This window comes from Labrus bergylta, chromosome 9 (genome assembly GCF_963930695.1).
Source record: "Labrus bergylta chromosome 9, fLabBer1.1, whole genome shotgun sequence".
NCBI classification, from domain to species: domain Eukaryota; kingdom Metazoa; phylum Chordata; class Actinopteri; order Labriformes; family Labridae; genus Labrus; species Labrus bergylta.
The window spans coordinates 17,979,103-17,991,516 of record NC_089203.1 but is presented as its reverse complement, the minus strand read 5'-3'; the positions used below and the strand labels follow the sequence as shown (position 1 = coordinate 17,991,516).

The 12,414-nt window shown below is 39.3% G+C and overlaps 2 protein-coding genes across 2 annotated transcripts; both read left to right on the top strand.

Annotated features, from left to right (window-relative positions):
* The first annotated feature begins 1,484 nt into the window (after positions 1 to 1,484).
* On the top strand, positions 1,485 to 5,010 carry cdx4 (caudal type homeobox 4). Its single transcript, XM_020635726.2, has 3 exons — positions 1,485 to 2,164; positions 3,463 to 3,608; positions 4,287 to 5,010. Exons 1-3 carry the CDS (start codon positions 1,729 to 1,731, stop codon positions 4,518 to 4,520), a joined length of 816 nt encoding a protein of 271 aa, XP_020491382.1. The 5' UTR covers positions 1,485 to 1,728; the 3' UTR covers positions 4,521 to 5,010.
* Positions 5,011 to 5,929: 919 nt separating this feature from the next.
* On the top strand, positions 5,930 to 12,167 carry chic1 (cysteine-rich hydrophobic domain 1). Its single transcript, XM_020635859.3, has 6 exons — positions 5,930 to 6,087; positions 7,530 to 7,584; positions 8,579 to 8,734; positions 9,129 to 9,185; positions 9,666 to 9,725; positions 10,770 to 12,167. Exons 1-6 carry the CDS (start codon positions 5,963 to 5,965, stop codon positions 10,818 to 10,820), a joined length of 504 nt encoding a protein of 167 aa, XP_020491515.1. The 5' UTR covers positions 5,930 to 5,962; the 3' UTR covers positions 10,821 to 12,167.
* Positions 12,168 to 12,414: the final 247 nt, after the last annotated feature.

Sequence of the window (12,414 nt, the reverse complement as noted above, 5' to 3'; positions counted from 1 at the left end):
ACAGGAAACTTTAAGATCAATTACAGCACGCACAGTTTAAAGCCATATTATTCTCAGTGATATGATGCAAAAATATGTTGTTTTATCGAAAGGCCTGACCTGACCTCTCTCTATGGCCAGGGTAAAAAAAAAACATCACACCGAGAAGAAACATGCTCATATGTTGCTTCCATGAAGAAGAAATGTATTCCAGCTTTTCTGATAGAGACGTCTATGTGCCATCTCAACACTCCAAAAATATTTGATACATCATAGCTTTTCTTCTTCAAACAGCAGCTGACTGACAGCCAGGGTCTAAATTGATGTTTAAATCAGAGAAGTGAGTGTCCCTGGACTGTCAAAGGCCAACTCCATAAACAAATGCTTCAGACATCCATCAATATTTACGAGTTTGTGCTGGACTTTTTTGGACAACCCAATTAGTCAGCTGTGCTAAATAGCACCTCAGACACATGCTTAATTGATCGAGTAATAACTAGAAATTACTTAGAATCAGAAGTTATCTGTTATCATAATTAAGATAATAGACGTGGAGATGTTTACAGGGGCACAAAGGCCTAAAGGTCAGACTACCTTGTTCAGAGTTTTTGAGAAAAGGTGCATTGCTTTAAGTTGTCTGAAGATTTAAGTTGTATTGTTTTCGTTCTTCCTTTTTTAATCAAATGTTTTAAGTTTCCAGTTCATTTTCGCAGCGAGTAATTTACACCATTCAGATGTCAACATGGCTGAGTGAATGTGTCAATGTGGCCCTTTTTGATTTATTTTTTTTCGATTTCTGTTAGTTATTAGTAAGTAATAATTTCCCTGAGGCTCATGACACGTATTGGACAGGATCAGAGAAAAACAAACCCGCTGTATTTCAGTTTCAGGGGGACGCTGTTTGTCAGGGGGGGTTGTTGGAGTTTCCTTGTAACCGGAATTAGCTGTGAAGTGCGACCTTGAGGTGTGAACACGGAATACGAAAGGTTCGGCTTGTTTCAAGAGAGAGGAAAAGTCTCTCATACTTTGCACCTCGTTTGCAAGTGAATATCTTAACAAATAAAAAGGAACCAGGCGTGAAGCGTGGATGGAAACTGAGGAATTCCCACAGTCACAGGTTTTAAAACAAAAGATTAATAAACGTGTGCTAATCTTTGGGAGTTGTTCCAATTTTATTAGCTAGCATTAGTACTCTGTAATAATGCAGAATGTTCAAACTAAATTAATGGTCAGTAGAAATTAAATGCGTCTTGACAAGTTCTTTAAAATATAATATATCTGCGCGTAATTACGCACAGGCCTTTTTGGCCCGCTACGTTTAAGGCCTCGGTTTATTGCCGGGTCGCGACGTTGATAGGCTGTGCTGTTAATGTATTCATTCAGAGGAGATGTCCTGTCGCGGATAGGTCCACTGTCAGCTGATGACGCGCTACAGGATGGGCGCAAGGAGAACAGCTGGGCCGGCTGCACCGCTCACTTTCATTTGAATGCAAATTTACCAGAGTTGAGAAGTTAACTGACGTCAAGCAGGCCTTAGTATACCTTTAGCATCTTGTCAACAGAGACACATCATGTGAGAGAGGAGACAGACTGGAACTACGTCGCATTTCACACTGGGAACCCATTTGGACTACAGGAACAGCAGAAGGATTGTTTTTAGCGGCTTCAGGGCTACGATGTCGCCTTGAAATAGGCCACACCATCCCTTCTTTTTAAACATATTAAATTGTTTTTGCTTTTGTACAAATCATGTATGTGGGATACCTTCTGGATAAAGAAAGCGGCATGTATCACCAGGGGCCAGTCAGAAGATCGAGCATCAATCTACCTCCACAGAACTTTGTTTCCACACCACAGTACCCCGACTTTACCGGATACCATCATGTGCCAAACATGGACACGCACGCACAGTCTACGGGAAGCTGGGGACCTACGTATGGAGCTCCACGAGAGGACTGGGGTGCATACAGTCTGGGACCCCCTAATACTATTCCTACAACCATGAACAACTCCTCTCCTGCACAGGTTCCCTACTGCTCCTCAGAGTACTCGCATATGCATCCTCCAGGCTCTGCGGTATTACAGCCGCCGCCCGAGAATGTTACTGTTGCACAACTTTCTCCTGATAGAGAAAGACGCAATTCATTCCAGTGGATGAGCAAAACTGCACAATCATCTTCCACGGGTGAGTTCATTATCACCATAAACACTGCGCAAAAATTGTCACTTTGGATTCTCTGTTTTTTTAGACATTTCATCAACAAAAAACAAACAGAGTTTTTGCGCACAGAAGAGTTTGTTTTTCTGATAAAATGGACAATGCAGGCTTTTGATATTGTCTGACACTTTCGTTTCAATTAATATATTTTATTCAATATGGCCTCATTGGTTGTTTGAAAAAAGAATTCCAAAAGTGTGGAGAAAAAGTGTTGTTCTGTTCTTAAATTTGGCTAAAGCATTTAATAGTCAACGGAGTTTGAGTAATCATTAGACATATTCTAGTATAATATAAATGCACGGCAGCCTCTTGGTACAAAGAATAAATCCATATATAATTCCAATCACTCATATTTTCGATTGGGAAACCAGTTCAGTCTGTTGTCTCTTCTGTGGTGGAAAAAGAAAAAAGGTGTGAGGCCTCGGCGCCAGGCCCAGTTGTGATGTTAATGTCATGATTCCTGGAGATGTGAGGAAGACTTCCCTGTCACATTGTTTGCTGTTTTCAGTGTTATCCGTCATATCCAGGCGGTGGCCTTTGCTTTCAACACCTCTTCACTTTGATATGCACCAACCTCTCTTCCTCTCCCAGAGTTATATTACCGGAAAGAGTGATGGTTTTCACAGCCTCAAACGTACAGAAGTACATACTGTAAACCCTTACAAGCCCGTTGCTTTTTATTATGAAGCCCGAGAATACAGAAATCGTACCAAAAAAAACTAAATCGTTTTATTTGCAAAAAAAAAAAAAACATGACAGTTCATAGCATGATAATTCATGCCAATAACATATTTATTTTTAGATGTGGATTTGTCATCGTCAATTTTGCACAAACTGTGAACGCGTCAAACGTTAACCCTCCGGTTTGTCATGACTGTAAAATGTAAAAGCAAAGGTGCAACATTTTCTGAAGAATCCTCATGCTGTCTGAAGGACTTTTATTCCTGTTAAGAACTGTTTTTCTACTAAAGGTTTTCTTATCTACCTTTTTTACTTGTCAGTTTTGAATCTAATCTCTGGCTGCTTGAAAATCTTCACTAAACTGCAGTCTTCATCAAAGCAAGAAAAAAAAACTCAATTTGCGTATCAGCACACGATGAAAAGATATGTCAGTTTAACAAGCAGCCAATAAAGATGCTGAGTGCAGATATGAGCTGGTCCTGGCATGCAGCCTCCCGTGCACAAATCTTCACTTTGAAAGACTGAATGTAAAAACAACAACTCTCTCTTTATGCTTTGTGTTCTGCTTCTCGTCACCTTTACAGGTAAAACCAGGACGAAGGAGAAGTACAGGGTAGTCTATACAGATCATCAGAGGCTGGAGCTGGAGAAGGAGTTTCATTTCAACAGATACATCACAATCAGGAGGAAATCTGAACTGGCTGTTAACCTCGGCCTTTCTGAAAGACAGGTTCGTCCAATCAGAATGGTTTAATTTCATGCTATAAATCATTTCAGCACAAGGGTATAGCATCTGCTGTGCTTGAGCATTGAAACTAAACAGATCAATTACAGGCCTGGTTTTCACCTGCAGAACTAAAGTAGTCCATTTTAAATATTAAATGCTTTTTCTAAATGTGTTTTTAATGGTGTAAATCATATATGATTTTAATATACATTTAAATTACAGAAACAATAAATATGAATGGGTATTAATTCATTCTATGATTCCTATTATTATTACTATTTATTATTTTATAAGGTCTTATCATTGTACAAATTGCCATTTCATTTAATTCATTTTAGAAAAAGTGGTACACAGATTAGACTCCAAACTTAATTCCAAAAAGAAAGTATGAAATCTATGAATATATATACACATTTTAGAGTCATTGTTATTATCTAGCCATTTAGTTCTACTGCCTTTTCTTTATATATTTTCATATACTAGGCTACATTCAGGCCGATTAATAGGCTATTTTAAAATGATTAGAATATAAACATTCATGAATATTAAAGTATGCAGTTAAGTTCTCTTTTGGGGTTTGGGAATATATAAATCTTACTATTTGCATGAGTTTACTTTTAAAATGATAATTAATTCAAAAATCTAAATTTCCTCACAATTTGCTTATTTGTACTTTTCCAGGTGAAGATCTGGTTCCAGAACCGCAGGGCTAAAGAGCGGAAGATGATCAAGAAGAAGCTGGGTCAGTCCGACGGCAGCGGGGGCTCGGTGCATAGTGACCCCGGCTCAGTGAGCCCTCTGCCGGTGCAGGGCTCTCTTTCTCCCTCAGACATCCATGGCTCTCTGTACCCTCCTCAGGGCATGAACACGTTGCCATCTATCAGGAATATACAGCAGGTGACAGTGACTCAGTGAAACATGCACCCTGTGGACCACCTCACAAAAATGAGCACTCCGACAGGCGGACAGGACACCTGAACTGACGTCATGACGCACACAGCTGTGGATGAACTTATGATTTATAGCAACAAAATGCTGGAGGCTCTTCAAATATTGCTTTTTTTTATAGAATAGTTCTAATAACGTGGGATTTAAAATGAAAATATCGACGTGTTTCAAACTTAAAGCTTTAAATTGTTTGTGAGTTAATAAGATATAAATATCATTTTTGTATGCGATGAAGTGTATGTGAATAAAATGAGAATTCAGGGACATTATTATGAAGTTCTTAAGTAGCTGTATGTCTATCCTGCCACTCGGGACAAACTGCTTTTACTTGACAAATCATTCACTCATTTGTCTGCACAATGTTACCTCTTTGGTCGCCTAAGAACAGTGAACAGCTGTTAATGATACGGGTACAAATGTCGTTTGATGGCAACTCTAAATGTAAATAAAAAGTTTGTTTTTTGCAGAACAACTGTTGTTTATTTATTTCTTGAACCCCATTTGGTCAAGTAAAGGCCTATTCGAAATGTGTTTCACATTATAGGCCAATACTGGTATTCAGTAGTTGCAAACCCAGATCTGACTACCTCAAACCTTTTACACCTGTATCCCCTAAACGTATTGCAAAACGTTTGATCTGTATCGATTCGTTGGAACTTTCCAAAGTGGATCTAGGATTCATCAATGCATGGACTACGTGGATTCAGTACACTTTTACAAGGTTGCAGAAACTGGCAGGTCTCACTTACACAGCCTGAGAATGATTACATTGAGTTATCTTGTAGCTTAAAACAAATTTGTTGCAAATAGTCAGGTATCCCTGAATTTGCCTCACAACTTGCAATTTCTAAAATAACTCTGAAATCGCGAAGGTTCATTTTTCATGCTCGATTTAGACCACCTGATGCTAATTGGAACACCTTTGTGGACATTCACTATTTCCATCAGTTGCTCTTATTGCATTAAATGTCAGAGAGAATCTAATAGGCCTATTCCTTATTGTTCTATACATTTTACACTTGGATCACAAAAGTCAGTTTCAGCAGAAGAAGTGATGCATGTTCAAAGGCTCATGTATAAACAGGCCTAAAGGAAGTGACATGTTAATTGTCTTGAGGCTTGACTTGTTTTTTTGGGAGGATGCCTTTCCTGACTTTGACCCATATCTGGTCAAAATAAGTTAATTATCCCTGAAGCAAACTGCACCCAACAATATCAGACATTATTAAAATACTGTCTATTTTTAACATAGCTTTCGTCATATCTGGCTTATGAAGGTTTAATAACACATTGAAGCGCTGCAGGGTTCGTCTGCACGCAGCGGCGATTTATCGCTCCAAAGTCGCGCGCCCGCTCACGCGTCCACGCGCAGCCCCGTAGGAAACGTCATCAGCGTCTCAATACCCAACATGGCGGACTTTGATACCATTTATGAGTTGGAAGACGAAGACGATGAGCACGTAGTAAACGATGAGCACTTGCCCAGATACTGTCCGGAGCCCGTGGTCATGCGAGGGGCAGGCCACATCACAGTGTAAGCTGAGCCGCGTCTGTCGCTCCGTCTGTCTGTGTTGTTTTGTTTCCTTCAGCTTGTTTAGCTGGTGCTAACCTGCTAGCAGTTAGTCCAGTGACAATCACAATTTATATATCAACGAACGAGAACTGCTTGTTCCCATGTTAATGATAAGTATGATAGATTTGCCACCAATATTCATCGGTAGTTAAGTACTGTTAGTTAGAAATCTGTAGCTTTATGTTATAACCGAGCATACTAATACATCAACATCAGTCTAGTCTTGTTTACAATGTTACAGTGTTACAATGTTACAGTGTTACAGTGTTACAATGTTACAGTGTTACAGTGTGACAGTGTTACAATGTTACAGTGTGACAATGTTACAGTGTTACAATGTTACAGTGTGACAGTGTGACAGTGTTACAATGTTACAGTGTTACAGTGTGACAGTGTTACAGTGTGACAGTGTGACAGTGTTACAATGTTACAATGTTACAATGTTACAGTGTGACAGTGTGACAGTGTCACACTGTAACATTGTAACACTGTTACAATGTTACAGTGTTACAATGTTACAGTGTGACAGTGTGACAGTGTTACAATGTTACAATGTTACAATGTTACAGTGTGACAGTGTGACACTGTAACACTGTTACAATGTTACAGTGTTACAATGTTACAGTGTTATAAAGGAGTGCCTCTAACATCAAAATATAACCACACAAAGAGAACAAATCTGTTACAAATCAGCATTATGTTAAGGGATCAAAGTGTCACAGTGATGCTCTGTTCTGCATACTGTACATCTTAAGATGTATCAAACATTACACATGTGTTTAGTAAAATGTAATGTTTTGTTGTTTGTGATAAACATGATGCAGTCATTTTTGTTCCCCCTGATTGGGAATCATGGGAATCGTTATATCTCTAGTCAAACAGCCTAGCTACATTTTGTATCTTTTACTTATTTATTATGCTGCAAAACTTTTCATCCTCAATGGTAAAGATGAGTCGGTTAACATGGGTGTCTATGTATAAGGCTTAAGCTCTAACAACAAACCATGTTTCATTTGTGAAGTTGGATAAAAGGTATTTTGTTATTGTAAGTGATGATGCTGCATGCATGTATGAATCACAGAGAAAAAAAAAGTCCAGATTTTGAAAAGCTGATTAGTGTATTTTTAATCTTACTAGTTTCAATGTGTTTCTCATTTCATTTAATTATTTTCTGGTTGCTTTACTCGTATGTTATTTTAATTTCCTTTCTCATTATTTTAATTAAACAAAACTATGTGAAGTGAAAGAAGCATGTTTCAATGTGAAATGTAAGATTTCTGCCAAGGTGTGGACTTTTTTTCTGGTCCTCATCATGCTCATCTGATCTTGTAAAAAGTTTGAGGTATTTTTCGATAATCATATCAAAGATCACTTTCTCCTTTTGTTGTTGTTGCTTTTTTCAGGTTTGGACTGAGCAACAGATTTGACACAGAATTCCCCTCTGTTCTCACGGGAAAGGTACAGTTGCTTTTTAGTTTCTTGCACTTCAGTTTAGCTTTCTGTTCAATTCCAAGTGGGAAGAATTAAGCAATTAAAGCCAGTGATTCTATTGTTTCTTTTTGGGGCCTTTAACAGCCCTGACTTCCCCACACCAGCCCATTCAGAAAAACCTCTCCATAGGTTTTGATCTGACTGGGATGCATTTCAACTAATGTAGCACAGTGCAGAGAAAAGAGCCTGAATGTGCTGCTGTCCAGCTCTGTAAATGAGTAAGCCGTCTATGGGGCTCAGTTGGCAGGGACCCCAGTGCTTTGGAGGGTCCAGCTCTAGGTGATAAAATAATGAAATGAAGACTGTGCCATAGACAAGAAAGGAAAGCTTCCTGGGTCGGACGCAGAAACACAAAAAGCCTGTAGGGGTAAGAGCAGGCCGAGGGAAGTGTGGGGCAATAAAATGTACCTTCAGTATTGTGACCCAGGGTGACACGTGATGGATGAGGTCACAATTATGATGATTGAAGGGTGCAGATCAGGCCCTGCTGGGCTTTATTCTAAGGTCTTTTGCTGTTTGCAAAGAGACCTTTGCATCCTGTCATAAAAGATTACGACCCCTGTTTTATGGCGTACAGACTCAGAGAGGAATGAGCATCTATTCAAGTTGTTTGGCCGGCGCTGCCACAGGCACTGAGCTTATCTCTCCTTTGAGTCCCTCCTTGCCTTGAACAGTCTAGAGCTCGGTTAGCAAGTCAGAGGCAGAGTATTAAGAGATCTCATCTCATCTCTGGACAACATCTTCAAATATCTACTTGTTGGTTTTCTAAAGCTCTTTGATCTGTGTACTCAGGTTTTCTGTGGAGTAATTAGGAATCTTTCATGTCAGTACCACCTAGAAACACTGTACCCCCCCCCCCCCCCCCCCCCCCCCCGCTCCAGTTTGGTCAATACTCAGTATTCTGATCCTCCCTCTGATGCTGTTTATTTTGTTAAACCAACCATAATATCTTTTTCCCTAGGTTGCGCCTGAGGAATTCAAAACCAGCATCAGCAGGGTGAATGCCTGTCTGAAGAAGAACTTGCCAGTGAATGTGAAGTGGCTTCTCTGCGGCTGCCTGTGTTGTTGCTGTACAGTAGGCTGCAGTCTGTGGCCAGTTATCTGCCTAAACAAGAGAGTAAGTCCCACAGACCTCCTGTGACACTGGTCGGACAGTTTAACTCTCCCTTACATCAGCCGCTGATTACTCAGGGGCTGTTATAGCAATTCAGCTGCATTGCTCACAGAGCAGAGGGTAATAACTCGTGTTCAATTAGTGGCTCTGTGTAGAAGTGATGCATTGCGCTGCTCAGCTCCTCTCCTGCTCAGCTCAAGGGTGCGTCATTTAAAGGTGGGGTTACCACTCAGAATTAATGGCAACAAAGTGGAAATTACAAGCTGGTAAATTGGTAGTCCAGTCCATAAATCCTAACACAGGGGCTGTTTACTGATACCTGTTAAAGTGTTAAACTGAGCAATAAGTATTATGCTGCTTGCTTTAATGATAATGTGTTTGTTTTCTATTTCAACAGACGAGACGTTCCATTCACAAGCTGTTAGAGTGGGAAAATAACCGATTATACCACAAGGTAGGAAATTAGCACCTGTATGCTGCTGTGCTTATTTGTCTGTGTCAGTGTGCAGCAAGCTCAGGATGACCGTGATCCATTTATCCGTTTTCTAAACTGTTAAACCCTTCACACGAGTCCCTCAGAGTCCCTCTGAGTCAGATCTGATGCACAGGTTCTGTCTTAGATCTTCTACAGAGTGTTTTAGAAGACCGTGAGGTCAGCAGTAAAATGCCGTGTTAATTTTGTTTTGTCTCACAGCAACAAATAGCTGTTAGTAGCTGTACAAAGACATAAAGGAAGCTCTTCAGGGTGTCTGGCCACGGTTTGACCCCAGCGAGACCAGACAGCCCTGCTCCCAAATTCCCCCGACACTAAAGGGGAGATTTCAGACAGATTTTCCTTTGTGTGTGTATGTTTGTGTGTGTGTGTGTGTCTTTGTGTCTGTTTGAGAGTGAGAGAGATAGAATTCATTGTGTCTGTGTCTTTTCTTCTCATCAGTTGGGCCTGCACTGGAAACTAAGTAAAAGAAAATGTGAAAGCAGTAATATGATGGAATATGTAAGTATGCTGTTACGTTCATACACAGTGATTATTTCCATCAGCTGTTAATCAGCAAACCATGTTCCTGATGAGTCAATAAATTATTAATGAAGTAAAGATATGAAAAAGGCAATAAATGCTTACATCCGAGAAGCTGGAGCCAGCAGCTATATGGCTGAAACAATTATTCCATTATCAAAACATGTTCATAATAATGGGCCATCATTCATATGAATGATTTGGTAAACAAAGTTAGAGTTGATAGATTCAACCTAACACTAGTGTCAAATGTTTTACTAGATTTCCCTTCTTGGACCTTCTTGGACCAGAAGAAGAATCACTGGATCAACAAACTAACAGAAAACGTATATTACGATATAACATGACCTCATCAAACTCTGTCATCTTCAGACTAAATCTAAATATTACTTCTTCCATTTCCCAACAATCTTTTCCTCACTATAACCCAAAGTGTCAAATCACAACCATCAAAACGTTCAGTAACACTTAAATCACTGCGAGCAGATATTATAGTGCAAGATTGAACAGTTTGGATACAGCAAATAAGATACGCTTTAAATAAAAAAATGGACTGATATATTCAGAGTCAACGATTGTGCAACTTGCCAGATACATTTAATCCATCAATCAAACTTTATTTGTATAGCATTCATGACAATTCATGACGAATGTTATCTCAAGACACTTTACAAAAAGAGCAGCTCTGGACCGTTATCTTCATTGTTTTATTGACAGAGACCCCACATTAATCCACTTTGAACACAGCACTTTGCAATTCAGTTCATGCAAAACGTTTGATTCTTTATGTACAGTCATTGATAACATAATTAGTTTGGCTAACTGTTGCAAATTTATTTTATATTCACAAGAGACAAAATACTGAAAAAGCAACACTGTATCAATGTATAGAAAATAACATATTTCACTAACATTTGCAGCAGTGTTACAGCACATTTTTGTTTCCCATCAACATCACGAGGAAATGTTGTGAATTAATGCTAAGTTGTTCTAAAAATAATTGTCTTGTTTTTCTCTCTGCAGGTGATTCTTATAGAATTCTTACCCAAATATCCTATATTCAGACCGGACTGAGGAGGCTGTTAGAGAATGAATGTGTGGCCCTTGAATCTTCTCCTTAGTGCCTTGTATATAAAGTATGTCGGAATAAGGGTCTGCACTGGTGTCTGTTGTGATGACCCCCCCTTACATCTCCCAATTTCTTGTACATTAGAATTTGCGACAGTGTCACTTTGCTTTAGAGCAGATTTTGCACATTTTCCCGACAGAACTCAACATGTCCCCTTCGTTGCACTTGGATGTGTTTTTTTTTGTTACATGTGGCAAACAAGTGAAACTCTCGAAAAAGTGCATTTACCCCAAAGAACCATCGACCTGTATCCCATCTGTTAGTTCAGTTATCCCTTGCAAAGAATGTGATGCCTCCACCTTCCTTAACTAATCCTTGCCTTATGTATGATTTTTGAACTCTGCGTGTGAAAGGAGGACGTAGGCATTGAGAAATTCAACGAGTCTGTACGCTTCAATGCTGTTTGTTGGGTTTGAATCCAGTTCTTTGCGAGTAGATGGGATGGTTGAGATTGCCTAGCGTACAGTGTACGTGTTCACCCTGTGTGTTTTCTTGACATGTGACCCTCTCTGTACATGGGAACTAGCTAGTAAAAGAACTTGACGTGTAAATACCATGTTAGGATAAGCTGTACAGTGGTATACCATTGTTTACATAAAGTTACTTAGCTCTTTAGTTTTTTTTTGCCAATATATATTGCTGTACCATAGTTTTGATTAATGAAAGATGTCTATGTACCTTTCTAGTTAATATGGACCTGTTTACCTTGTAAGCCATATAGTTACAATGTACATGATGCCAGAGTCAGGACTGATGATTGCACTTCAGTGAAAGTCAGAATCTCCGATGATCCTGAAGATTCATCCAGTGACAACAGAAGTGCATGTTTCCATGTGATGTTTGCCAATAAAGATGACATGAAATCACTGTCATCTGTTCAAACTGGAGATGTATAAATCTCTGATGTGCAGTTGGAAGATTAAAAAGAACTGTCGTTATCTATCTTATCATTTTATCCAAACCTTGCATTCATTTTTTTTATAGTTTTGTACTCTCCCTGTGCTGTGTTTGGTCCTCCTGATGTGTTATGAAGCACATGAATCAACAGTACATAGGGTATTATGAGCAGATTGTCTGTTAGTATTATTTCCCTGAATCTTTGTCAACAGATTGCTGCATTGCGTTGTGTTAGAGTGCCTCTGGAGTAATCGGTGAATCACGGAGAAGTACAGGATGAAATCCTTGTACAAAGGAGAGGTTAAATCCTCCTCCCAGTATTGTCCCTGTTACAATTCTTGTAAATGTTTGTCCTCATCCCTATTGGGAGAAAATAAATTGATCATTTAATTTTTTTCCTGCTGCACACTTTGTTCCTTTTCATTATTTAGTGACACACCTAGTCTAACCTAACCTTGTTTGAATCATTACTCACCTCAGCCTTGTCCACAGCCTGCTGCAGAAATGGAGACTATTTGTCGTGTTTAACAAGGTGTCGAATCGTTAACTTTAACAAGACTGTGCAATTAGTTGACACATTTATAAAACTCAGGAATGCCGTTCAGATAATTTGCTGCTACTTTCTTAAGTCATGGACGAGCA

Coding starts and splice junctions, on each gene's coding strand:
- chic1 (XM_020635859.3), top strand. CDS start 5,963: ATGGCGGACTTTGATACCATTTATGAGTTGGAAGACGAAGACGATGAG. Junction 7,585..8,578: donor CCTCTGTTCTCACGGGAAAG/GTACAGTTGCTT, acceptor CTTTTTCCCTAG/GTTGCGCCTGAGGAATTCAA. Junction 9,726..10,769: donor GCAGTAATATGATGGAATAT/GTAAGTATGCTG, acceptor TTCTCTCTGCAG/GTGATTCTTATAGAATTCTT.
- cdx4 (XM_020635726.2), top strand. CDS start 1,729: ATGTATGTGGGATACCTTCTGGATAAAGAAAGCGGCATGTATCACCAG. Junction 2,165..3,462: donor TGCACAATCATCTTCCACGG/GTGAGTTCATTA, acceptor TCACCTTTACAG/GTAAAACCAGGACGAAGGAG. Junction 3,609..4,286: donor TCGGCCTTTCTGAAAGACAG/GTTCGTCCAATC, acceptor GTACTTTTCCAG/GTGAAGATCTGGTTCCAGAA.